This window comes from Paramacrobiotus metropolitanus, unplaced genomic scaffold (assembly GCF_019649055.1).
Source record: "Paramacrobiotus metropolitanus isolate TYO unplaced genomic scaffold, Prichtersi_v1.0 Parri_scaffold0000014, whole genome shotgun sequence".
Taxonomy (NCBI): domain Eukaryota; kingdom Metazoa; phylum Tardigrada; class Eutardigrada; order Parachela; family Macrobiotidae; genus Paramacrobiotus; species Paramacrobiotus metropolitanus.
This window is the reverse complement of record NW_026570234.1, coordinates 287,660-314,492: the sequence shown is the minus strand read 5'-3', so window position 1 is coordinate 314,492 and position 26,833 is coordinate 287,660. Positions and strand designations below refer to the sequence as shown.

At 40.3% G+C, this 26,833-nt stretch overlaps 6 protein-coding genes and 1 long non-coding RNA gene across 12 annotated transcripts; 4 read left to right on the top strand and 3 right to left on the bottom strand.

Moving 5' to 3' along the window:
- Positions 1-920: 920 nt before the first annotated feature.
- Positions 921-2,621, bottom strand: LOC129584685 (protein TTE1956-like). Its single transcript, XM_055476973.1, has 2 exons — positions 1,681-2,621; positions 921-1,504 (listed from the first exon to the last, which is right to left on the bottom strand). The coding sequence occupies exons 1-2, from the start codon at positions 2,512-2,514 to the stop codon at positions 1,370-1,372; spliced, it is 969 nt and encodes a 322-aa protein (XP_055332948.1). The 5' UTR covers positions 2,515-2,621; the 3' UTR covers positions 921-1,369.
- Positions 2,622-2,970: 349 nt separating this feature from the next.
- Positions 2,971-4,874, top strand: LOC129584537 (uncharacterized). Its single transcript, XM_055476734.1, has 4 exons — positions 2,971-3,567; positions 3,921-3,973; positions 4,164-4,240; positions 4,312-4,874. Exons 1-4 carry the CDS (start codon positions 3,373-3,375, stop codon positions 4,329-4,331), a joined length of 345 nt encoding a protein of 114 aa, XP_055332709.1. The 5' UTR covers positions 2,971-3,372; the 3' UTR covers positions 4,332-4,874.
- LOC129584536 (cytosolic Fe-S cluster assembly factor narfl-like) lies at positions 4,681-7,841 on the bottom strand. The gene is made up of 8 exons (XM_055476733.1): positions 7,651-7,841; positions 7,300-7,539; positions 6,976-7,105; positions 6,692-6,823; positions 6,252-6,500; positions 5,957-6,158; positions 5,398-5,555; positions 4,681-5,269 (listed from the first exon to the last, which is right to left on the bottom strand). The coding sequence occupies exons 1-8, from the start codon at positions 7,714-7,716 to the stop codon at positions 5,028-5,030; spliced, it is 1,419 nt and encodes a 472-aa protein (XP_055332708.1). The 5' UTR covers positions 7,717-7,841; the 3' UTR covers positions 4,681-5,027.
- Positions 7,842-7,990: 149 nt separating this feature from the next.
- Positions 7,991-10,153, top strand: LOC129584708 (cell growth-regulating nucleolar protein-like). 5 transcript variants are annotated; one of them, XM_055477001.1, is made up of 6 exons: positions 7,991-8,141; positions 8,227-8,400; positions 8,487-8,694; positions 8,814-9,012; positions 9,223-9,359; positions 9,783-10,153. In XM_055477001.1, the coding sequence occupies exons 2-6, from the start codon at positions 8,249-8,251 to the stop codon at positions 9,921-9,923; spliced, it is 837 nt and encodes a 278-aa protein (XP_055332976.1). In that variant the 5' UTR covers positions 7,991-8,141; positions 8,227-8,248; the 3' UTR covers positions 9,924-10,153. The 5 variants fall into 5 exon arrangements, with proteins under 5 accessions (XP_055332976.1, XP_055332975.1, XP_055332977.1 ...); XM_055477002.1 differs by having other exon boundaries at positions 7,992-8,146; XM_055477004.1 differs by having other exon boundaries at positions 7,993-8,146; positions 8,230-8,400.
- Positions 10,154-10,357: 204 nt separating this feature from the next.
- Positions 10,358-13,950, top strand: LOC129584715 (uncharacterized). 2 transcript variants are annotated; one of them, XR_008689913.1, is made up of 4 exons: positions 10,358-10,749; positions 11,858-12,308; positions 12,597-12,694; positions 13,357-13,950. It is a non-coding gene; the product is annotated as an uncharacterized LOC129584715 (long non-coding RNA). The 2 variants fall into 2 exon arrangements; XR_008689912.1 differs by lacking the exon at positions 10,358-10,749 and having other exon boundaries at positions 10,758-12,308.
- LOC129584713 (atrial natriuretic peptide receptor 2-like) lies at positions 10,856-19,735 on the bottom strand. The gene is made up of 24 exons (XM_055477011.1): positions 18,982-19,735; positions 18,583-18,624; positions 18,287-18,311; positions 17,795-18,105; positions 17,659-17,702; positions 17,486-17,524; positions 17,300-17,380; positions 16,992-17,132; positions 16,598-16,648; positions 16,296-16,481; positions 16,052-16,181; positions 15,843-15,939; positions 15,560-15,746; positions 14,898-15,035; positions 14,620-14,796; positions 13,754-14,081; positions 13,396-13,640; positions 13,258-13,331; positions 12,495-12,714; positions 12,152-12,290; positions 11,845-11,893; positions 11,715-11,764; positions 11,563-11,654; positions 10,856-11,365 (listed from the first exon to the last, which is right to left on the bottom strand). Exons 1-24 carry the CDS (start codon positions 19,358-19,360, stop codon positions 11,255-11,257), a joined length of 3,336 nt encoding a protein of 1,111 aa, XP_055332986.1. The 5' UTR covers positions 19,361-19,735; the 3' UTR covers positions 10,856-11,254.
- Positions 19,736-25,290: 5,555 nt separating this feature from the next.
- On the top strand, positions 25,291-26,746 carry LOC129584660 (uncharacterized). The gene is made up of 2 exons (XM_055476920.1): positions 25,291-25,552; positions 25,622-26,746. Exon 2 carries the CDS (start codon positions 25,654-25,656, stop codon positions 26,452-26,454), a length of 801 nt encoding a protein of 266 aa, XP_055332895.1. The 5' UTR covers positions 25,291-25,552; positions 25,622-25,653; the 3' UTR covers positions 26,455-26,746.
- Positions 26,747-26,833: the final 87 nt, after the last annotated feature.

Below are 26,833 nucleotides of genomic sequence, written 5' to 3'. Positions count from 1 at the left end.
AGAACAATCGGTGATTTTCCGCTATCACAGCCCTCATCTAACCAACCAGAAAAGGTGATGCTGCAGGGAGAACATCAGCTGCAAACAGTCAAACGAGTTGGTGAGAAATGGGCAATTTGTCGGGTGGATGTACTTTACCTCAGCAAAACTGGCTACCTCTTGGATGTCCGCGTTCTCGATGTCATCTGTTACCTCTGTCGCAGCTTGCTCAAAAATAACAAATTAACTGGCCTCCTTGCACTTGGATGGGTAATGAAGTGCCACCGGCAATATCAAGTTGTGCAGCAAGTACGAGCGGACTTAATGAATGGGGCGACACTAATTCAACCACTTTATGATCCAGGACACCACTTTGCCACCCTAAAGGCGTGTTGGGTACCGGAACCGAAGGTTACGATCTTATATAGATTCTCTTGGATGGGAGCCTACAGATTGGACAACGCTGCAAGCTTGATGCTTATGCAGCCAAGGGGAAGAAATGCGAATGATCTTCCATCTTTTCCCCGGCAAGCACCGGGTTCGAACAACTGTGGTGCATACTCGGCGGCATTTACAGTTGATCATGTAATGTCAAAAACACCCGTCGAAACCGCAAACTATGCCGACGAAGTTCAGTTCAGAGGCTGGTGGAACGAAATTATTCAAACCGAAAAATTAACGAAGCTACCCAGGAAACGGGGCCCGAATAGCCACGAGAAAACAGAGCGCCGACAAGCGGTTGTGGTGACCACCAGCGAAAGTTCACCAAAAATTTGTGAACTTTCGCAAGCGAAAAGCGATGGCAATTAGGGCAAACAAAATTGCGCGGACGAATTTCCGGGCGCATAGCAAAATAACTACGCGCCAGGAAATTTTCCGGGCGCATAGCAAATTAACTATGCGCCCGGAATTTTTCCGGGCGCATAGAAACGACCTTAAAATATACATGAAATTCTGAGTGTACAGCGTCTGTCCGTCAGCATGGACGAAGTACAGTAAGTAAGTAATTCAACGTACAGTACTTAATTAAGTACTTCACTTACAGTAAGTAATTCAACGTACACCAAAAAAGGAACCGGAAAAAGTACTTAATTCCAACACTCTTTTATCCTTTCGGGTTTGTGGTGGACAGATAAGTATAGTACTGATTATATATTACCATTCCACATCATACTGCGGTAAAACAGTCCATAAAATTCACTATTACTCTTACAAACAACTAAACATGCAAATTTTAAATATTCTATATAGATATTAACCCGGTACGTACAATGTAATTTGGAAAACAATGAGCCAATTCAAAGCTAATACTGAAAATACAAGAAATCCAGGATTCCATAATATGACTTTAAAAAAAAACCTGCCTCGATCTGATCGCTGACTGGTTTGGCTATCCCATCGCCTCTGTACCCATTCGGACTATTGTTGCTGTGGCCATTCCATAATATGTGGGATGTCCATTTATCCACAGCTTTGAACTCCAGTTCTTTAAACCAGCTTCAGAAAGCATAGCATGAAGCATCACCTAAAATAAGCCATGAGATGATTTAAATTTTACAGCTAACGAGATCCTATCATAAGCGGCATCAGTGCGATACTCTAACTGCTTGTAAATTGTACAGTATGATTTTACATACAACACTCATAATGCTTTTAAACACAAAATGCAGCACTTGTAATTTCAGTTCTTTTCAGTTTTACCAAGCCTGTAAATCCGCAAGAGAGCGCCTTTTCAACCAAATCTCCCGCTGTCTCCAGTAATTCTTTGGGGTCAAGAGAAGTCAGATAACGACCGATGGCATCATCAAATGGCTGCGCCGCATCCGAATATCCATACGGCCCATCCTTACTGTGCGTGTGTGCTAGATCCGATGAAATGACAATGGCCACTCGCTCCGGGGAATGCTGCAGACGCAGATACAGAGAGCGTCCAAGATGCAGCAGTTCGGCCATCATGGATTTCGTACTGTTGTACCGGCGGCTCGGATGAGAGAAAATCATCAATTTCGTACTGGAGATGTTAGGCACAAAGTACAATGGGATAACTTCGCCCCATCCGAGTGGTAATGGTTCCGCTTGTGGAGTCTCACCAGGTGGACCGAAGCCACTGATCCCAGAAACATTGTGGGAACGTTTCAAATGACTGACCAGCTGCAGACTTTCCTTTACTGCAACAGTCACGTTCAAGCGATAGGCGCACTGCGTAATGTTCGTACAATCCTCTGCCAAAGCCAGACCTCGAGCTTTCTTGTTGAGATAAAACACGAAATTCTCCAAGTCGGATATTCCATGTGGAGTGCTGAGGAAAATTATGTCAGGCGAAAGAGCTCCAATTTCTCTGCTAACCCGAATCAGCGACTGGTGAATCTGGTCGGCAAGATCTTTGGCAGTGGCATTGGTGATGTTGGCATAGAAAGGATCCAAAGCCAGACCACCATGGGGGACCACGAAAGCTCCAATCACTTTTCCGGAAACATCTTGTGCCAGCAGTGGAAGGCACAAAAAACTAACACTGAAAAAATGTGTATTAATCATAGTCACAGTGCGGTGCAGAAAATATTATGAATTATGTAAGTACTTCTATAGTAGAGAATTTAAGTTGCTCCTGGTTTTGCTCTGAACTCGTATCACTGGCCAGTCGCCACTCGCCAGATTGTTTTGCTGTAATCAGTGTAATGTATCTCAGATTTCGTATTCGTAAGAATTTATAAACACTGTAAGTACTTCTAAATTCTGATCCCGTAGCATCGTGAATTTTTATTATTATTTTATTTTTTTATGATAAACAATTAATATATTTATAATTTATAATTATATTATATTAAGTTTAGAAAAATTTTGCGTTGTTATTACTTCCGGTTGGTGCAGAAGTTTTGTACGCCTTTTCCAGCTCTGCCTCGGTTTCCGGATGTGATCCAATATTCTGTGAACAGAAGTTTCGATCTGATCTGGGAAGCAGTTTTGCGTCACAATCAGCATAACGTGGTGCGCTTTCGCACGCAGTACGATTTTGATGGTGTATGACACTGCTGTATGTTGCGATCTATACCATCGTTTTATGAGTAAATCCAGATTAAATTTTGATAATTATTTGGTACCGTATTATTACTTTTCTAGAATTTGTTGATTGCAAAAGTATTTTCGTTGATTTTTCTTTTTGGCTGGGTATCGTAAAGATATAGACAACTCATACTAGTCATAATTCTTATTACCAAACTATCAATCCAAAATTTTCGCAGTAATTCAGAGCTGTAGCTGCAGTGTAGCATAACTCTTGGACCTTGGAATTTGTTGGAGAGTTTTTATTTGGCACTGGCAGTGAGACGGAGCACCAAGTGACGAAACTAGCGAATCTTTTCGTTGGTTTCTGTTGACCTTGGAAGATTATCAAAGATGGATGCTCCACCAACATACGACGAAGCTATCTTGGCCAAAGGCCAGAGTGGAAGCAACCCTTTGGTTGCGAAGCCCATGGGGGCACCAGTTGGCCCACATGCTCCTCCGTTTAACCCATACTATCCTCCGCCGCAGCCAGGTCCAGTTTACGCTGCGCCAGAAGCAGTCCCGCAGTCATACCAGCAACCGCAGGTACGTCCCTTGCAATCTACAGAAACGGCTGTCGATTACCATTCAACGGGGAAATCCGATTTTTCATTTGTTCTTTTTAATATGAATCTCCAGGACCAACAAACGCGACAGTTTTCAGTTGCATGTAGTATTTTTGCTGTGGAGATGATAGGTTGCTTAAATGCTTAGTTTGCTCTACCCTTCCCTAAACTAAGATAGCTCATTTTAAAAGCGACATGGCTTACAGATGCTGCCAGATAGTAAGTTAAAGTTGACAACTTCGAAAATATTGCAACTGCAGTCCAGATGCCAGATGGTGACAGAATCGGACAGATACATTGATACTGTTTTGATTAGCGATTGTGTTTTTGTAGATGGTTACCGTCACCATGGTCCCAACCACTACCAGAACGGTCATTGTTGAGAAGTAAGTTTTTGGAAGTTTTTAGTGTGAAAAATATCTGCTGAGTGTTGCCCGGTATCCTTTCCGATTAACAGTGCTGATCGAATATCATAGATTTTCCAGCTACCGTTCTGATCGGAAGTGTCGGAATTCCAAAGTTCAAATTATAATTATAGCTGTCTGGGATTTGCTTTAAATTCTCGAATCGTTACAGGCATTCCAGTGTTAATCATTGTCTGCACTGCCTCATCACGCTGATCTTTTGGCCGTGGATTTTTGTGTGGATATTTTGTACGTATTAAGCATTCTCTGTTTTAGTTTAACGCGAAGGTGTGTTGACTGTTTTGGCTCCCTTTTTTCAGTGTGCTTGGTGTCGGAGTAATCGGATTTCTCGAAGATCGTCCTTTTTTCCCTCGGCAAAATTTTCATCCGGACGGAGCTTTGGCGGAGCTGGCTTTCCTCATGGTTTTAAATTTAAAATCAACTTTCGACGCGCGCATCGTTTCTCAGTTCGCATGGTCATGGAAGTTTATGCGTATTCTTAGGTTTTTTGGATCTGGCAGATTTTTATCCACATCCGCTGATGCGGGATTAATAGCTTGCAGTCTTCGCTGCTTCTCTAATTGTAAATTACACCGCTACTCTCTTTCTTAATTAATAGTTCTTGCTATACCAAACTGCAGCCGCACATTTGACCTTCTGTTATTGGTTTTCTTGGGTGTGGGACTTGGAAGTGTAACGGTGACATTTGATTCCTCATTGCGAAGTACATCCGCTTAACGTCGAGTTACCTGTTATTAGAATGTTAGCATTGCCTTAACAAGGAGCTTATTTAAATATATTGGTTGTGATAAAACCGTCTACAGTCTGTACAAGGTTGTGAATACGTTATTATCGCTAAATATTAAAACGCCGTTGACCATGAGCGCGAAGCTGCGGTGTCGCCTATTAACTGTAATTTGTTCCACTATATACAAAGTATACGGAAAAGATTATCGATTATCTGCAATGACTCAATTTCAGGTGCACACGCGAACAATTAGCTACAAACCCAAAATTCGTACTGCTGTGCACAATGTCACCATTTTATATTTAAATTAAAAGTGTTATTCTCTAAAGAATGGTACTGGGTGTGCAAGAATTCCTTTCTTTTCGGCGAATTCTTCCCTTCCAACCACAGGTCAAATGCATCCACAGAGGCAGCCGGCTTCAGAAGATCTTGATTTTCGTACTCCAGAAAACGTGTTTGAACTTTGTCCAACCAATCCTTTGTGACTTCTGTATCGGGAGCTCGGATTTGTCCACCACCATTCAAGCAGGCTGGAAAAATTACAATGCCATTGCATAATAATATAAGTAATTAAAAGACAGGTCACAACCTGCCGTCACACTGCACTAGTTTCGAAATTAGCTAGCGTATTTTTTCAAAGAATATTTTGGCCATGTACCGGATGGACAAGCCATTATCTCCACGAAATCGTACGGACATTTCCCTCTTTTCATCTTCTGAACGATATTTTGAATATTCCTGAAGCCATAAGCCGCCGCGAAGCGAAGTTTTGGTTGTCCATCAATTTCCAACGTAACTTCACGAAGGTCTTGATTTCTGTCATAAAAACGGAAATCAGCAGAAATTCATATGGCTGGAAACCTACTGAGTATGATATTACAGCTTGAATATTATGAACTGGGCGCCTGCAACTCTTGCAGACTTGAAGATAAAAATTAACACATTTCACGAAATGCGATATACGAGGCGACAATAAAAAGTGTGCCTCCACCGTGGGTAAACCTTAACGTTTTTCATACTTACCATTATAGAAATTAGAGAAGTGTTATCCCTATAACACATCAGACTTAGAGTAAAGCATTATCTGAGCGATACACTGCAAAATTTAGCTTACACTGTTCTAAACTGCACTCGCCATGTTACAGACAAAAACTTACAAGGGCACAAAAACGAATATTATAAACACATGGAATCCTATTTACTTTCCTTTCACATACCGAACGGTTTTGTATTCGACACGATCCACATCTTTGTGGAACAATTGTTGTGCCGCATATCTGAAAATACTCTCCAAATAGCCACCAGCTCCACTACCGTAATGACCGGAGTACTGCTCGAAATTCGGCAGGACATCGACATTCTCTAAAGTGCATTCTCTTAGATCCACTAGACGTTTCTCTAACATTTTCTCCACTTCCACTGTAAAAGAATAACCTAAACTATGAGATACTGTATATTTTATGCACAACAGAGCCAAAGTCTCACATTTACCGGCCACTCCCTAAAACATACCGGAAGTGATAACTAAATCAACATCCCGGGTGCGGTACACATCGTCGTAAAAATCATCCCGACTAGCTTCCAATTTTTTATCGTAGCACATCATTAGAGAGACATGGAACACCTCATTCGGAGTTTTATTGGAATGCGTGGATAGATAATGCTTGACGAGTGAGCCCATAATCTGCTGGGGTGATTTCGTGCTACTAATAAAAGGAAGGATAAAGGAACCGTGAGTCTTTTCCGCGTAACAGATCCATCCTAGTACAAGTGTTAAAGTGACAAGAACTCTATTAAACAACGGCAACAATTAGCCAATCATTAAGTTCTACTATACTATTCTGACCACTCAAAATATACCCAACAAAATATTCAAGAAACGTAACCTTCAAAAATAGAAAATACTAAGTGTTTTTGTTGTTGTATTAATTCTACTATACGGCAGTACAAACCTGGACACGCAGAAGCAAACATTGGAAGAGCGCCTTTTATCTCGCGATTTGCCATCCGCTCCAGAAATTCTTCTCGGCTTTCCAAAAGAGAAAGAGCGGATGCAACACCGAGATCAAACACTTTATGAACTCCTAAAAACAGAATCGTTCACCCATGACAAAATTAGTAATAAAAAAATACTACTTCAATTATGATACTTTGATACATAAATAGATATGAGAAGCCAATCATGCCTGCGCTCCCTTGATATAACGTTTGTTAAATAATATACATACAAACTTACCCATGGATTTGAAAAGTCCCGTCAATCGCTGCTGACATTCACGCATCGAAAGCCCATAGCGTGTCGCAATGGATGCAAGCGACTGATCCGAGACTGAGAGGACGATAAATTTCTTTTCTTGCACAGGCACCTAATAAAACTAGGTTTAATAAAGGTACAAAATAATTTAAAGAATGACTTTTTTAAACGCTATCAACCTAATAAACACGAACCAACTCTTCGAATTCGTGTAATAAATGTTTATGGCATCATCAACTTGATGGCAACGGTCTAATAGGCACTGGGAACAGCTTTCGGAACTCGACTTATGCTTTTAAAACTAACTTGAGCATTTTGATCCAAGATTCGAATGAGTTCGTCCGTACTCTGCTGCTGAATCAGAACGGTTTCCGCGGAGGTAACGCATCCACTACACGCCAGACAGTCATTCAACGTAATCTCTGCTTTCGCCAGCTTCGTTTCCGTTCCTTCAGCATCCACTTCCGTGTATTCACCGGTAGAAGTAATTTTGATGGACCCTGCTTTACCACCTGCTCGCTCAATTTTTACTGGTTTTATACATTCCTACAAAAATAACACGAGCATGCATAGACAATAGACGAAGTACTACGTAATGGTTCTCATTAAGAATGATTAAGACCGTTGTTTGAAGCAGAATGAGCAGATCGTACTTACCTGAGTTGGAGCAATAAAGTCATTTAAATCAGTCAAACGCAAAGTTCCGCTGAATCCTTCCATCATGGAGAACGATGGAATACGTTAGTTGTCCGTAAAAAAATTGGACTGCTTGAAAACAAAATTATACTAACACATATATTTGCCAAAATCAAATTATTCCAGACTCTCTGCTGTTCCTTGTGACGGACCTTGTCATCAAAACGGCAAAAATGAAAAATGTCGCTTTAAATTTAGAGACCACACGGCAACCGCCAACTGTGGCGGTGGACCATTCCACTACTGTATGTCATACAGCAAAACAGCTGTTCGAGCCTTCGCCTAGCAGGCTAGCCAAACTTATTAAAGAAACCGGAGAAGAATCGGAAGATGAAAAATGATTTCTTTGGCTTCTCGACTTTCCACAAGTCTGGTTTCTTGCGGTGTTTGATGCGTTTCCACAGAACAATTGGAGATTTTGAAAGCGCTGTGTGATTGCCATAAACCCGACAGTACTGTACTGCACTAACATTTAGTCGATCAGTCCTTAGTAATTAGTTCTTACCATTATCTGCCATCATTCTGGATTCTTTGCAGCAGCTCCGCGGTACGCACAAAAATGGTTGTGTTCATCTGTAATGCTTGTGGCCAGTCCGTAAAGAAGGCACAAGTAGACAAGCACTGGCAAACACAGTGCCGGAACTGTACGGTTTTGTCTTGCATTGATTGCGGCAAGGATTTCCCCGGTGACACCTTCAGGAACCATAATCAGTACGGACCTTCCTTGCAGCTGCCTTTCTCCTGAAGTACAACGCCACTTTTTATCGATACGAATAACGAATCTATTATTTTTGCAGATGTATGACAGAGGAAGAAAAGTGGCATGGTAAAGACGTCAAAATAAAAGAAAATGGGTCTAGTGGACGAAAAAAGCAAGATACCTGGACGGAGAACCTCCAGCGCAAGATTAGCGAAAGTGCCAGTATTAAGAACCCGCAGTTAATTGATATATTGCGGAAACTCGTGGATTTCGAGAATGTACCACGGAAAGAGGCCAAATTCAAGGTTGGTTATGGTTTTCATGATGATAGTTGTTGGCCATTGTAAATTGTTAAACTTAATTTTTAAATAATGTTCCTTGTTAATGACTGCTTGTGTAACATCGGTGGATGTTTGATTTTCAGAACTTCCTAAAAAGCTGTCTGAAAATCCACAATCCCCAGATTGTTGAAGCAGCCTGGAAGGTGGTTTCCGAAGTTAAAGCACCTGCAGAACAAACCGTTCCGAATGCCTCTTTGGAAAATGGCTCCGTAACGCAGTCCTTGGCGATAGGAAATCAAGAAAGTTCCCACGCGCCACAATCTGCCGAAAATGGCTGTTCGGGTAATTGTTCAGCGTGTTAGCTTGTTCATTTTTGGGATCCAGATTGCACTATAATTTCTAAAATGTGTGAAGCAGTCCATCGAATGTCCATCGAGATCATTTATTAATATTAATTAGAAAAAACTTGCTGCTTATTATGGCTGACTTCGACTGTTTTAATTAATTAATGTCGTTCAGTGTTGTTCATGGCTGAAGTTTTCTTTCTTGCAGTCCCTGGAGATGAAGGATCCACATCAGAAGAACCATCCCTTTCAACTCTGAAAAAGTTCAAGTGGAAAAGAGCGATATTAAATGCATTGACCGAGGCCGATGCGGAAATTCTTCCAAAAAAGAAACTTAAAAAGAAGGTATGGCGTTTTTACAAGAAATTAAACAAAAACATGTAAATTAAAAAAATAAAATGCAGCATCCTAATTGATTACCTACAGATTCGAATTTGAATTACCCTAATTATAAAATTTGGGAACTGCCGGTAGCTACGGCGTACATGTCCGTGCTCTTTAAAAATATGCTGTACATCATGGTCTATGACAAAATCTCACAAAAGCGGCTGTGTGAGATCAAGCGGTATCAAATCGTACCACTTATTATAAGTTAAGAGGTTATAAGTTAAGTTAAGAGGAACGTGGATACCCACTTTCGCTTATGATGCTGCACTATTGGCATGGTTTTATTTTTTAGATGTCTTATCTTTTGTCATATATTTCTGTAATTCTGTTTTATGTACGACTTTTTATAATTATCCTTGTAAATGCGTTGTTATGATTTAGGTTATTGCCAGTTACGCAGCACATCCAGGGAACGAATCCACTTCTCATGAGGTGCTGGAGGAAAAATTTGAGAAGTATTTACAACGACATCCAACGTTGTTTGCGGTGGAAGGAAAATCTGTTAAACTCATAAAGTCGTAACTTGAATTTAAACAGCTTACGGTGTTTATCAGCGACATTTACTTACGTGGATCGCATTACGCCTGTAAGGACAGTGCAATTTTGTGCAACTCAGTAGCGGCTGCAGCAGAAAGGTGCAAGTGGAATTTGTATTTATGAGGTCATTCATTTCAAAGGACGCCTTTGTAAAACGAAAATGTTGTGGCAATGCATTATTGCATTTAAGTGTTTGGAATGAATAAAGGCTGTCGACTCAAGTTTCGCTAATGCTGCTCTTCGCTCTATGCTGCTCTTCGCTCTATACGACGGCAACATCGATGCATGATTAGATTTCGGCAAGTTTTGTTTTCGGCACTCGTAGCGTAGGTATTTCCTGAAGTTAAGCCGTTATTTTAGTCGACTATTCTGTGAATTACGATACTACTGTCAAACGAAAGTTTCGAAGTGAGGAAGGAAATCTTGCGCAAAATGTCGATTTTGGTTGGGGTGTTAAACTTTTTTGTGACCGTTATAGCTGTGCCTGTGTCACTCGATGTCGTGGTGGTTGTAGCAGTCGCAAAACAGTGCACAACCCGGCCAGCTCTCAAGATCTTTCTTATGGCCAAAGGGGCTAATCTAACTGACCTCCTAAAGACAAGTTTTTCATCTGCAGCCTCGAAAAAAAGGAGGAGGAGAATAGGAGGTTATCCAAATCCTAGTGGAAGTGTGTATGTGTTATGATTTGTTTAGGAAAGCATGGAAATATCCACTATGCCCATGTGATAAAGCTTAACCGAATTCCAAGTTCATAACTACGAATATCGTTCTCGCGGAGTTCCTGCTGTAATATATACAACCGCAAGTAATAGTAAGTACGGTAACAACAGGAACTGTGAAGTGTGATGTACGGTACGAGATTTGTTACTTTCACGAGATTGATGGCGACCTTTCCCGTTACAAATTTGCATTGAATTCGACTGCAGTATCATTTCGGGAAAGTACAGGTACGATGAGCGTACGGACAGCCGAATAGTCATACTAGAACTACTCAGCCAAATATTAGTCTAGAACTACTCATACAGTTATTACGAAAGATCTGAAAGGTAAATACGTATACAGATATGTGCAGTTATAGTGAACACAATTAAGTCTCTTTTTACAAACATTTTCACGTACAGAGTACATGTAATGGCAGTGTACAATACACTTCATGCACACTGGTTGCTCATGGCGAACAGCCACGCTTTTGTATGCTTTCCTTATTCAGAAAACAGTCAATGTTGATTTGTAGAGATTTCTGGAAGAAGTTCTGCGTACCGATACATATTTTAGATAAGTTTCTGAGAATTCTGACTTTGATGCTTCAGCTTCATTTATGGCAGAGAAACAAGTCGGCCATTTGCCACTGTTCTGTTAACAGGAACAGGATCGTAACTTTGGCGCAGTTTAGCTTCAAGCCAGTAGGTTTCCATATTTCCTTTGCCCTAGATCCGTTGAAAGCAAATAGTCAGAAGAGAGGATAACTTAAAGTTGACTCATAGGAGATGTAGTAGTAGACTTTTTATATTCATGACAGTGCTTGAGTGGGCCGATTGAATTAAAATGTAAGCTACTTGTTACTTTTACCGTTAATAATTAATGTCGTTTTTTAACAAGTGCTTGGACAATGTGTTACGAGTACCTTGATCTCTACGGAACCTCTGGGAATAATTTCAAACAGCGGAGAATGTGCCAGCATTGCCACTGCTGTTGGACTGATATGAATTTTTTGGGCTACAATAATAGAGAAACAAAATCTTTTAAAGTAAAGAATGTTCGCAGTTTGGCACTAACGTTCGCTGGTCGTCATCATCCGTGATGCAATGTTGACGGTATCCCCAAATCTGTTGCAAAAATTTAAAAAAGCGCCTTTGATGTTACAAATCAACAATAACCACCGCGTTTCCTATATATAATCTCATACAGGCAATATCTAGGAAGACGTTGGCCAATTATTCCACCAGCCAAAGGACCTGCAACGCGTAAAAGGAGAATGGTTTAAAAAGGAACTTTTCAGCCTTATATCACATGCGCGTTTACATTCCCGCGTTTAACTGGTCACTTTGCATATGGAAAGTATTTTTTAACAAAACCAGTGTAAAAATTATCGTTCTTGTATCAAACTAGCCTATCCACGTGCAATCCTAAAGGTTACGGTGGTGGATTTGAAAAGTATCTTTATTTGTCATGGACGTAGCTGGCAGAACCACAGTGCAAGCATATTATCTTACCGGAATGAATTCCTTCGCGAAGGTTAACACTGATCCCACCAAAGGTAGCTCTTCGGACCATCCGCATAATTCCACAACAGGCTAAGCCAACCTGTGTCGCGTGCTCTTGACCATTGCGTTTCGGAACTCCACTAGCCAGCTAAAGCCCAGTGTCCAGGTTATATATTTTGAAAAAAGTTTCTAAAACTGATTAAATATGCCCTTTAAAATAAGTAATTATGGTCGTAATACAAGCTTGTACACAAGATTCATAGAAAATTGTCAAGTTTTTTTCGTGTGGATCAGCCGACGAAGTCTGTGCGCTACATCTTAATTATTCAGCTTCTAATCAAGGAAAAGGTACCATGTAGCTGTCTTTGATCGTCTCGACTTTGTACACATCGTATTTTGCTAGGAGGTCATCCAGAGTGGAATAAAGGTCATTCAACAAATCGACTATTTGTAGGGGCGTTTGAAGAGACGTAATTACAGCAAATCCCCAGACTTCTGTAAAGGCTACAGTCGTGTTTGTGAACATTTCGGCATCTACTGGTCGTCCAGCAAGTAAGTCTTTCGCGATGCTTCTACAAATTTGCAAAAAAATTTTAGTACAGGGTATGCAAAACGTATATAAAGATAAACAGAATATAGATATAGTCAACCAAAGAAGTTACAGTGTTAATCTTACTACTATAACATTATGCAAGTGTAATTATATATTATATAGACTAATAATAAAAGACAGGTACTAGTAGTGCAATAATCAAACTCTAAATCTGTGAAGCTTTTGAAGGAAATTTGGAGTAATGTTTGGTATGGTGCATTATACTTGCACGTCTGCCTTCTGCAGTTGGTTGGACCACATGGACATTTGTTAACAATAAAATCGATAGAAGTACCTTAATTCATTGTCGGTATCGGTAACACATCAAAATGATTCATAGTGGTTAATTAATCTTAACCTACTGTATATGTGTTTGAACACTGTACTTAATTGTAAATTTGTATCTGCCTTAAATTTTAAAGTGTACTGCATCCGTTTAAATTCCAGATTTTATATAGCAGTATGCTGTATGTATATGGTAATACCGGTATCTATAATTATTATGTGATTTAAGATGACTTACTCGGGTAGTATATCCATGAGCAATGCTTCTGTACGACGCTTTTCTTCCAGGAGAACTGCGGTACGTTCACTAATCTATAGATACCCGTTTTTCTCTCAGTTTCAGTTTTAACACTGTTAATGCTTTGGATTGCACAACCTGAGATTCCAAATCTTCGGCGTACTTTTCCAGCCGACGTATGACCATGTCCACATACGAGTAGCCTTTGTACATCGCCGTCTGATTTTGGATTGCATTCAAAGCGGCAAGGAATGTTGGACGCTTTGATGGGTCCGCTTGCCAACATGCTTCCATTAACAGCGTCACTTCGATGGGATGGTTCACTGGTTGATAAGGCGGGCGAATGGTACCGTGTTGGGGCGACAGAAGCGAAAGAATTAGTTCTGTCGGGTAACAAATAAACAATCTTAACAGCTTCTTCTAACGAAGTCAGCAGCAACGAAACACCTTGAGATTGCACTTAATAAAACTTTTATGTGCTGTCAGTGAAGATAACCTTTTCGTTGTTTGCTCGTGCCGGTATCTCTGCTTCCCGGTGACTGATATGGGTCGGCGTTGAACAGAGTCTCATGCATTATTATGCCAAAACTGTAAACATCGCTCTCTTTGCTAATTATATGCCGTGGGTCACGGAGCACTTCCGGTGCTGTCCACACGAGACAGTCGTAGTCCTCATTCATTAAAGCTTTCCGGATTCTGTCCTTATTCAGGAATGGCAAGCCGAAGTCCGTGAGCTTGGTGCCCAATTGTCCAGTAATCATACAGTTGGAGCATTTCAGGGCACCGTGCACTTTGACGACCGAGTGGTGAATGTAATGCATTCCCTACACAATGTTGCAGCTAACGTGCACGTTAATTAAATTTCAAGTCTGTTGACCTTTTTCATTAATCTTTATTAGCTTAGTTAAAAATTTTTAAGACTAAAGTAAATTGTAATCTGCACGGCATGCAGCTTATGTAGCTATTTCGTATAGTAAATGCGAGATCTTTCCTTAGCTTGTTTGCTAACGACCATCTAAGTGCCAATTTTGCTTATACGATTAGCATAATTAATAACGCTTTGAATCTCTTGGCTACTATAATATTTCATGTAGAAAACTAAAACTTTACGAAAACCAAATTTAAAAGAGCCCTTACTTGTACATTTATAATAACTTAATCCTATGTATGAGTTCATCCCAAGGCAATATCGAAAAGCGTTTTGGAAACACTACGTATCTACAATCAATTTAAAAAAGGTCGACGAATACAACGGAAGATTACATCGATCTTTACGAGAGACAATCACTTTACTAAAATGTATATATTCGAAGGACCACTTCTATTCACGCAATAATCATTGTGGCTTTGAAAAAAGATTACGCTAGCGATATCGGCCAAAAGGGAATACTGAAAGGCCGCATCTATCCATGATTCTCCGGTAGATAGCAGCTGATCCAGGGAGCCTTTGCGAAAGTAATCTGTGACCACTGTGATGTGGTCTACTCCGAAGCACAGGCCAATCAGATGAGCAATATTAGCATGGCGTAATGATCTGCGCTAAATCAATAAAAAGCACATCACCAGTTTTAAGTATACAAAAGTAAACCATCCCAGATTTAACGTGAACAAAAAAAACTAGCTGACAAGATTGACCTAACTAAATTGATTGCAATAACCGTGGAGCTGGTCAATAATTTATGACCCGGCACATCTTTGTGAACAGAGATCCACACTGGCACTCCCCGATAATCCTTAATTCGCGATATCGCACCACTGGTCTTTAACGATCCGCGCGTCTGTAACCAATAACCAATTTTGCCACGGTACTGGATGGTCACATGGCTTTTAGCTTTTGCTAGCACAGATATTCGTACACTAACTAATATCCCTGTTGGCATGCGCAAGGCACCATATTGTTAGTGCTGCTAAACAAATAAGAAAAAGCATAAAAACTTATGCCAGTATAAAGGATGCACAATATGCGTAGTTTCACAAACACTGTGTTTCAAGTAAATAATATTATTTCGAGATTTGACTTTTGCATTGTAGGCGTGCAGCATTGTTCGCTGTGCCCAAAAATAAGGAAGAGTGCGATTAACGTCCTTTATTTTATGCTTTAAAGACAAAAATCCTCTTTTGTGATTCGCTAGGAATTAAAGTAAGAATGCACTAATCGTACATAATAAAACGCTAACACCTCTCAGTACTTACTTGCATATACTCAGAGGTGTATAAAAATAATATTATATTATAAAAAAATAATATATGTATTACTTTTCGGGTGTACTTGTACTATAGTTACGAGTATTTACTCACTCACCGTAGTCGTATGTAATGATTTTGCGGAGCTTCCCTGAATTCCACGACGCTGCTGCTTAAGTGAATTTGCTTTTGATGAACTGTGGCTGGTCGAAACGGGATTTGATGCAACCACCAAGGGCTTCAATTCATTGCTTTCTATCAGCCAATTGGTTTCACTTTTCAATTTGGTAAGGAAATAGTAGCGACTAAAAATTAGATCCCATTATTATAGTGCCGTGAAGGCCGGTCAGTACCTTATACCGCACACAGAACAGCTAATTATGGATTGTATCACGCTATACCTGACCCATACGGCAGCCAAAGATAGGCATCCCATGACCGCAGTTACCGTTCCCAAGCTGATCAATACCAAATCCCTCACAGAAAGCAGCTCACCCCCTGAATTACCAAAAAGATGATAAAGCCAAAAATATATTATATATATGTCGCAACAGTGCAAGAACATGCACTTGTGTTTCACGGAGTACATAAATCAAATGTGCCGGTTTACTTTGACATTCGTGGTTAGAAAATCCACAGCGCGGTCGGTTAGCCGGGACTGCTCTCGAGTTGTTCCACAGTGTTTGTTCGGTGTTACAGAAAACGAACTGACTTTCGCTCTTGCTCCAGATCATTGCAGCCTAAGAAAAATTGCCGCTACAGGCGCTTCTTGAATTTTAAGAATGTATCGGACGAAAATCAATCTATTTAATTAGTCGGTTTTTTTTTAGACTGGGTAGCGAATGTTTGCCTACTTCGAAAATATCCCGTTCGACATCGTACAACACTCTAACCACATAATCGTTGTCTTTGTCACCGTTCGAATTCAGTAGAACATTTCCTATGGGAGTTGAAAATGTGCGATTCCAAGCTCCAGATGACGGATTACGAGAAACATCCAATTTGCGGTTGAAAGAATTATTGTTACGCTCGTGAAATATCTAGAAAAAAACTCATTATTGATCGTGTTAGGCGAGAGCGTAGATGTATGATCACTATGATGGAGCAGTATTTCATCATGATGCCCTGTTTGCCTTTCTTCGCAAAGTCTACTTACTTCGGCTACAATCATTACCCCTTGATAATAGCCGTGCACAAAAGGTGACACCTGTCAAATAATTCACAAGGATTCATCAGATGTTCCGCACATGTGAACCTAGATGACGAGAAACCGCAAACACAGTAATAAGTAAATCACATCTACGGCGGCGTTGGAGGACCGTTGTGAACAGTTACAGGTCTTGCCTGATTTGCGCGGTTTGTAACAGAACTTTCTGTTAACATAACTACTGGAGAGTGGAGGCACTGCATCGCGCACCCAAATAAATAACAATACAAAAAAATTAAATTGTCAGTTGCGAACTTTGTGGAGTACGAGTACTGTGAATTAAAGGTCAAAAATTTGCAGTGTTATCGTGGTACATCAATGTCAGTGAAAGCTTTCAGCATACCGTTTCTCCCTTTTCATAAATTTTTTTGTACATCGTTGCTGATTGCGCAATCATAATCGAGTCCAAGTCATCCTCCTCATCCGCATGCTCGAGAAGAGTGCTAATTACTAGCAGGTTCTCGAAAGCCCGCTTGGCTAACATCTGTGCAGTAAAAAAAATCACTTCGTCAAATAAGCGTTTTAATTTGCTGCCGGCCCTAAACCATGCAGTCGAATCAAGAAAATTTTTTTGAAACTTGCATAACCTTAAAGTACCATGAGCAAAAATAACCCAAGCTCAAACATTGTAATATACAATACATATTGCACCTGATCCTCAGTGGAGACATTACTTTTCCAAGATAGAGTGCCGAAAGCAGGTGATGGAAAGGGCTCGTATGCCAAAAACACCTAGTCCAGAATTACAAAAATATGTTTGTAATAAGTACAGATATATATTGGAAATACGAATAATAAACCTAACGCGTAACGTATTATTAAAGGAAAACTTCTCACATATTCTCCATCGACCATTCCTAAAGTAGCCGCTTCCATCTGCAAACGCGTTTGCTGAATCGTCAAATTTACCTTTTTAAATAATTGTCAACTCCTTGTGGAGCGTGATAAGTAATTTATATGCATATAGCTCATGACGTAAAAGTGTTTATGATTTACTGGAATCTCGTTACCAGAAATTCCCGCAAACGAAGGGCTTGCGTGATTACGATGAAAACTGCAGAAAATTAACTGTCGGTCAATCGCACAAGGATAAACAAGGTAAATAAGATAGATCATCATAACCAGATCGCAAAGGAACTTGCATACCGCGGCTGGCACGCGATGCTTCTAGTAAAAAATGTCGGTGTGACTGACGTCCCAGACGGAAGTTGTAATGAAAGGGAAGAACTGACTTGATGGTCGGCTCAAACGGTAACATTTCCGTGAGAGTATTGCAAATTAGTGCATAAAAGTTACTTTCCACGGCTTTGTCATCACAGAGAATTGCCACATCTGTCCAGTTAAAGTGCGCCAATAACCGCACCGTGAACAATTCTAAAGGCCCTTGTTGATAAGGAAGCAACCGCAACAGAGTTGGAAAGCGTTTTCGTGAATCTAATACCGCATCCGTCCCCGCCCTATCAAAAGAACGATGAGCGAATTTTGAAAGATTTTTTTTTTGCGGCATTTACAGAAACCAAAATATAACTACAGCTCATAGATTTCTGTAAAATTCGATTAAACAACCGTTGCAAAAGTACAAAAGGATGTGAAGTACAGTAGGTACCGTATGCATTACGTATCGGAAATGGCACTTACGCGGTAATAATTGGCAAATTCCACTCTGTAACAAAACTGTTGTAACAAACCTTCAAGTAAATTCAAATTAAATTATTTGTATAAATTTTTTTTGCCATTTTCTATTTTGCTGGAAAAAAAGCGTCATCTAACTACTCTGTACATGAAAGTGTATAAGAGAATGCACCATTTTATGCGAGAAGCTTCAGACTCACAATAAATGCACTTAAATTGTATATTAATAGCGTATAATTATTATGAATGCTACGCTTAACTATTTTTACGAGCTCTATTTTTGATTTATATAATGAACCGACCTCGGGCAAGATCTCCCAAAAGAACCACCGAGCTGCTGCAACCTTTAAAAAAGGTGTTTGAAATGTCTGTATCCTGGCACACATAAATTCTTAATTAAATATGTTTCCTGTAATTGCAGTAGTAATTGCAGTACAACATGAAGTATGCAGTAGCACTCGTATAAGAAATTCTGTGTTCTCTGACCTTATGTACGATGTACAGAGTATGAATATTTTCTATTTTGATGATTCAGATGTTTACAAAAACGCGTAGCTCGAACAACTCAAAAATTTGACATAAAGCTTTTTGGTATGCACTTTCGCTGTTTATGTTGTTTGACAGAAAATGACGATTTCTCAATATTTATACAAGTTTCGCTTTCTACAAGCCTTTACAATTGAGGTTGCCATTTTCACTACCTGGCGCGATAACAGCCATTAAATCCACAGACTTCCGTTTTGTCCAATAATAACTAGCCAGAAAAGACTGGGTTTCGGTTTCCACATCTGGACAGGTCCGTAACTTCGTATTATTCAGGGTGATCAACGAAAAATTTAAATACGGTCCATACATAGCACTAACTTCTTTTATAGCTAAATCAATAGCAGGACCAACATAATCTAGACTATACGCCAAAGTCGAATACGAATGCAGTGACACGAAAACCACATTTTTCTGAGTGACCACTGTGTTTTCGTCAGTGATCGTGAGAGATGTGAAACCCGTAAATACCCCCGACCATAAAATTAATAGCTGCACGTGTGTCACAAAATAAACGTACGAATCCATAAAATGCATAAAATTACATTTGAACTCGCTTTTGAATCCTGAAAGTTGCCGCTTCACCCGAAAAGTTCAAAAAAATAATATGTGTGACAGTGTAAGTAAATTAGTCCGTATAGTTATACTGTATATGCCGACTCCAAGTTCACAGGGCACAAAGATATCGGGCGCTGCGTAATTACTTAAAACTTCCATGTCCGTATCTGGATGACGGTAGCAGCAGAAAGTCACGTGCCATATACGAGTATATATGAACCAATTTGCCGTGGTGCGGTATACTATATTACAGTCATTTGGAGATCGTAACCTTTATGTTTTTAAGTATTAATAAGGAAGTGGCAGTGTGGCACTACACCAGTACACCTGGTGGCACCTTGTCGCTTCTTCTAATACTTAGTAGTACTGTACTCGTATATTTTATTAACTGTTAAGCAAAATCGTGCAAAAACGGGGAAGGTGTGAGGGATTCGAACAGGTGCTCTTGCACCTTATGTTCGGAAAATATCGGGAATCGTTCATGGACTGTGTACGTGGCCTACAGTATGACGTGGAGATGTTGTACAGTATCGTCACATGCCTTTCCCTGTTAGTATTAGTCTTTCGGCAATCCGGAATACGTACGTACGATAAAAACAAATCGGGAGAATGTCCACAACGAACGGAAGACAAATACTGGTACTTCAAGTAAATGTTTGGGTATATAAATGTGGGCCACGGGCAGTTGATAAAGGTCACCAGCTGGAAAGCAGAGGAGAGCCGCACTCGTGATAACTTTACCACAGCATTATAAAATTATTGATTCTCTCTATATTTGTTCATTGTGTCGTACATTTCTTGCATCACCAGTTTGGTGCCCACGCATTTATTTACGGGGCGCTTGAAAATAGTTACTCCGGTAGTTGCTACCCCAGATCCAAATACGATTATAATACCAAGAATTACAGGCTGTTATTAATGCCTTTTTCTGGTTCTACTCATATTAAAGAATGATAACTCAATGTGTTTTTAATTTAACATAAACATGAGTAATGTTTTAACCACCTGTGCACTAAACGACAAAACTACCGTTTTTTGCGACTTAAAATAGCAACTACTGATTGGTAAGTTAAGTACTTGTACCACACTTGCTTTTTTTATTGTACTCCATTTTTAATATGCAGATAACAAAGTTTCAGCAAAGTTGCCAAGAAAAACAATATCGGGCATTAATCATTCGGAATCAGTAAGGTAAGGTAACTACTTACTGTACGTCGGATACTTAATAATAACGATAGGTAATTTCGAATACTATATAGTATTATCGTATTCGCTGTACAGTACATGTGCTATAATAGGTTTACAATACCAAGCACGACGGTGTTTATCGAAGTTTTTCAAACGGTAATTTTTTTGGCAGTAGGGGAAATCGAACTTTTAATTCTGCGAAAATCACGACCACAATATGGTATTTTAATAGGCTGTGCATCCCTCTGCATCTATAAGTACTATACATCGACTGTCTGTTTATTTTTATAGTTAACTATAGTACTTCATATCTATAATTCATTTTGCTCAGAATTCGACCCGAATGCTCAACATCGTCCATTTTTTTTTCAGCATATTACATTTAGCAGTCAGTAAATTTAAGAACTGCAGCAATATACGAGACGATGTCATGCATCAGACATTAATGATGTACAATATATTGTGCACTAGTAATTAGTAAACTATACATACGCCAAGCCAAACTTGAGATGCTGAAAATGAGACAGCATGGTTCGCATGTCATTTGATCGTACCGTGCTAAAAAACCCTGCCACAAAAATTGCCGCAATATTAATTAGTACTTGCAACAATGCAATGATATCGATAAACCGCTGCTCTGCCGCAGTACCACAAATGTCTTTTAAGGTCCCTGGAATGCATTCTTGGCGTCGGTCAGTTTCTCTCCAGTGGTGCGAGCATCTTTTACTTCGCTCTTCACTTCGTGCTTCACCTGCCCACCGGAGACTTCCTGCTTCTCTTTGGTCACTCGTTCCATATCACCCGGGCCTCCTTTGTAAGCGTCCTTAGCATCCTGAAATTTCTCGCCCACAGATCGTTCCATTGTGATGAGGATTGGTCGGTTAGGAGAAGGAATGTAAAGTCAAAATCGAAAAAAATTCAAAGTTTCTCAATATTGTTCAGTGAACTGACGTTTAGTGCGACTCGGATTCACTTTATAAACCCAACAACGATAGCTCCCTTAGGCATCACTTGTAGGTATACCACCAAATCAGCGGTAGTTTCCGCCGAATTTTGGACGGTATTTCCCGCTCACGATCGATTTTCTCAGTTGCCTTACTTCTATTGTTCGTGCGGTGAGTTTTCCGCGCCACTACTTACAGTTAATACGAGAAACAAATAGGTACATTTAGATGCATACATAAAATGTTGTATAGATATGCAACTAATTTTTACATTAGTGTATAGTATATAGGCATTAGTATTACGTACAGTATTGTACATGTTATGCATTACTTTAAGTGTTTTGTTGCGCCTTTCACTATCGTAGTCGAGTCACACCTCCAACGTTACGTTGCAATATACGTATATCTGTATTTTCCCAAGGTTGTTTGACAAACGCATATCTGTGGAAATCCCAGGAGGGACTATTGCTGCAATGGTGCAACCCCGAAAATAGCGGAATTGGCCGTTTTGTCACTGAAACTTGGGAATTGTAATGGGCACGATTTGTTGTGGACGCGCAACAGCAAAGAAGTCACATGAAACTGATCGCAAAATTTACAAAGTGCTTTTAATGCAGATCATCACCAGATTTTAATGGCTTTTAGACTTCTCATTTTCGCCACAATTTGGCAGATTATTATGGTACTGGTATTGCAATGGTACTGGTACTGGTGCTGGTGCTTATTATTATGGTACTGGTACTTATTAAATGGTACTGGTACTTATTATTATGGTACTGGTGCTGCAAATATATTATATAGAATGCCACTGCTGAATACCGTACAATAACTATTATGCAGTATCTACTACTTTCAAAAAATTGTATACTTTACTAATTACTACTAATTTGCGAAACACGTAATATGCGTAACACGTCTAATTTGCGAAACCCGTAATATGCGTAACACGTAATTTGCGTAACACGTAATATTATTGTCATTTCTCGTGCTGCTCCTACTCAACAAAACATGATTAGTAAGTATTATTCTAGGTTTATTATTATATATATATATATATACATATATGAAGGGGTCGATGAAAACCCTTCGGTGCCCACTGCCTGGTATGGACTATAGGATGTATTAGTTGTGGGTATTTACTAATATCATGAATTATGCCATTGGTGGAGGTCAATTACATTTGGGTAAGCGTTGCGCGTCGGGTAACGGGAAAACGCGTAAAAAATGTGACGTAACAGCGTGTAACCAAGCAAACATTCTGATTCGCAGTCACAAAATCTGGGATGGGTTTTCAGCTTACTTGTCCGCGTAAGCGTTGCGCTTCGACGTCGAAGCGCAACCATTACCCAAACTACGAGTAACTCGTAACTCTCCTGCACAGATTAACAAAATTTGTCTGTGTTTGGACCAAAAGTAAATCTAACGACCCAGAGTCACAATCCAAAACTCATAATCAACTTTTTTGACGTGATACCACATTTACCACATCACAGCATTAAAAATGAGTTTTTCAGTTCCACGACGGTGTTCAATTTCTTTCTTGGCACGGAAGCGTACTCGACTCACGATTGGACGATTGTTTTTCTGCTGAGTCATGGCTAATTTTTTACGCGGCTCTCGATTACCCGACGCGCAACAGTTACCCAAATGTAATTGACCTCCACCATTATTATGGTGTACAAGGAGGTGGCAACCGTGGCATGCATTTAGTCATTTACTACGATAATACGGCTACAGTACGATTAATACACGGCTACAGTACGATTAATACACACAGTGTGTGCGCCTGTGCGGTAAAGTACAGCAGATACGTTAGCAGAAGTGCGCGTGTTTACCAAAACCGTTATATAGATATTAAATTTTTGTTTACTAAAACCGAATTTTGTTAATGGTGCTCATTCAATGACCATATAATATTAAGTTGATTACAGTGTTGTTAATAGCATTAAGTATCTTTAGCTTGCAGTACGATGAAATCAGTTACTATAGTATTAAGGTACAAGTGCACAAAAAAATGTATGGCACATTTGTACTTATTTAAGTTTCTGTTAAAACTGATAGGTATATCAGCTGTGCTTTGGTGCGTTCTGCGTTGGATGTCGGCCGAAATTACGGCCAAAATATAATACCACTAAGGTATTCGTACCGTCACGTACGATTAACAGCACACATGAAATTCTTGAAGTCTTGGCCACTTTTTAATACTTGAAGTTAGGTCACAAAGTTTCAGTCATGTCATTATCGTCATACAAAACTAAGAAAGGAATGCAAAAACGATAGATCTAAACGCCTAAACGGGTTAAGCAGACATTTAAAAACACTTTTTTTGATCTTCACAACTGATACGAACGTATTCTATTAGGAATGTAAAAGGTCCCTCCCATCGATCGCGGGATGAAAGGTCAGGCCCGCAAGGAAGTGGATCCAGTCCATCGCAAAACGGTCCTAATGCTTTACTTCCGATTTGTAGGTGTGCGTCTCCTTGCCATCCTTAACTTTGTGGTGTTCTTCTGTGTGCTCCTTCCGGTCACATCCACCACATCCTTTGGTCTCCGACTTGATGTCGTGTGTCATTTTCCCGTCCTTCACTTCAACCTTTTCCTTGGTCTGGGTTTTGGAGTCCATTGCGGAAACGAGTAGTAATGAAGCTGTCACAAAAAAGTAAAGTTCACGCACAAGGATTTAAGAATAAATGAATAATTAATTATCAGCTTTGTAGTTAAGTTCATGAGAATTGCTAGAATGAGTCGTAGAACTCGGTGTATGCCATTTAAATACTACTGAAACGGGCACCAAAGCTGCATGCAGGCTATGAGGCTGATCACCATACGAGTATCGTGAATCTGGGTATCATGATACCCGAGGAATCTCCCCGACGGCAGATTCCACAATTTAAAAGGCGTGCGCTAAATGTTCGGTAGGGGATGCCGTGCGATAACCGCAACAAGGTCCAATCGAAACCGGTATTTGTGCATGTGTTGTAGAATCGCATGATTCGCCGCATCCACTGTTATGATTACTTACACCTATCGTATTTTCACTATTTTGTATACACGGTGAGCCCGATCGCGATTTTTATTTCTAAAACAGATGCTAGTACATAGCTTCTTTGACATTGCTTCGCAGTATCAGGTAATAGTCACAAGCTTCGTTTTACGAAAATATGCGAGATTCAATTTCTGGAATGCACCTGTGAATGCGGGTATATACTTTATATGCAGATTTCACTCAAAAAAAATTCCATGTTTATAGGAACATTGGATTTTTTTATCGACAATTTTAATCAAAAGCGTAGCGGTATCGGAATCGTAGTGGTAAAGATAACCCAGTCCACAGTATAAGCGCACCCAGGACATTTAATCTACAGTATCTGTATACTTGTTAAATACTGTACATTGGATTGAATAATACAAAATTTGATGCCAAAGCGTCCGGACTCCGGCATTTCGGACCCGGTTGGCTTTTGTTTTGTTTCGGCTTGAGTGTTTTGGTTTGGCGGGGAGGCAGCTACGTATATGACTGCACCTATTTACTCGTAGTAGGTGCCTACTCGTAGGTGGGCACGTATGTGATGACGCCATGCTCCATGGTGCTTGACACTAGCGCGGCACGTGACTGCTTTGATATCCCGATCGGCAAGATACGTGACTGGCAGGTTTGTAGAGCAGCTGTTTGGATTAGCGGTTGAGGCTTCGCGCAACCAATAAGAATTGCGACTTTTGGCGTGCGATATTGATGTATGTGCGGCAGTTCCCCTCCCGCTTCGTACAGTAAAGCAAGCTACCGTACAAGCCTGCAGAGTCACGAAGACTGGCAAGGTGATCTCAAAAAAATCCAGAATACAGAATTTATTAAAAGGTGTTTTTTGAGAATTTGGAGCGTCACTGTCACTACGAGATTTATTAAGACATATTGGTGGATTGTATAACGTTTAGTTTTTGAAAGAATTAGTAGATAGTTTTTGTTGATGCCTGAGGAATTCTCCATATTCTGTATGTGATTTCTGCGTATTTATCGAATCATATTTTCTAAGAATTTGGTAAGTTGAAGCGTCACGATCCATGCTTGGTTCTGAAACCATCCAAACTATGGCAATCTTGATGTTTAGTTCACTGGAAGCCATTGTGGCGCACGTCCGTCATGGATGACATAGGGGAATTCTTGAAAGTCCCACCACTGAATGGATACCCCCCTTTAAAGCCAAGAGAACCATTAGCTGTAAAGTCTACCAACTCCGATTCGACTCCTGCGCATTACGTAACACTGCAGCCTCATCTACCGATTAACGCTATCGATTCTCAGACATTCGACTCGTTTTTTTCGTCTCCAATTTCAACAATTACCCCTAATCAATCCGTTTTCACGATGTCCGGAGGTGGGTTTTCGCATCAAGCCCCAGAACCAACCTACACCGTTTTAGCGCCGACATCCTCGGCGTTCCCCAGAGTAGCGCAGAATAGTCCTGCCGTTACATCGCCCAGCTGGAGTCCGACGCCAGTGCCCCCATCACCCACTAGTCGCACAGAATATTCTATGCCCGCATTCTTTGATTCTATGCCCATTATGCCCACGCTTACCGATCACCAGGATGAGGACGGCATCAGTGTTTCGGGAGAAGGAGAGGACGGTGTTAGCGCGTCTTTGGGATCGAAAGGCGACAGAGGCCACCGCAAGGGACGACAGCGGGTGGATAGTGGTCCTCTGTCTGCGCACGCCGTCTACGCTCGGATGAACCGAGAGAGGAAGAAAAAATATCTAGCGGATTTGGAGAAATATAGAACCGTCATGCGAAAGAAGCATACGGAAGGACAGCGTGAATTGGAGCAGATTCAGAAGGAGTCGCAGTTATTAACTGAGGAAATATCCAGATTGCGAAGTATTCTGACCGGAAACAAGACGCTGATGGCGTTGCTGTCCATGGGGCATCGCCCAAAGGTGTGAGCGAAGTTTGCTTGCGGTTTCCACGCTCTTTCTGGATCACGGATGCACATTTCGTAATTGTGCTGAAGAAGCACAGGAATATTTTTTGATTATTGTAAATTCGCACTTGTATTTTTTCGGATAGCTGTACCTCGCCACGGTTGTCTTACTTTGATGTGGCAACCTAGTTTTGCCGAACATTTCGGCGCCTTAATGTACGCACTCAATATGGGTTACTGAATGCCAGACTCCGAATTTGTTCTTTAGCTGCACTTATGTTTTCTGCTAAAATAAAACGAATGTTTTGATTTTGCACGTTTAGTCCCTCTGCTTTACGACTATAACCTTTTAATTAGATCAAACCAGACCGTATGAATTGGCAATAAGGAAAATCTGAACA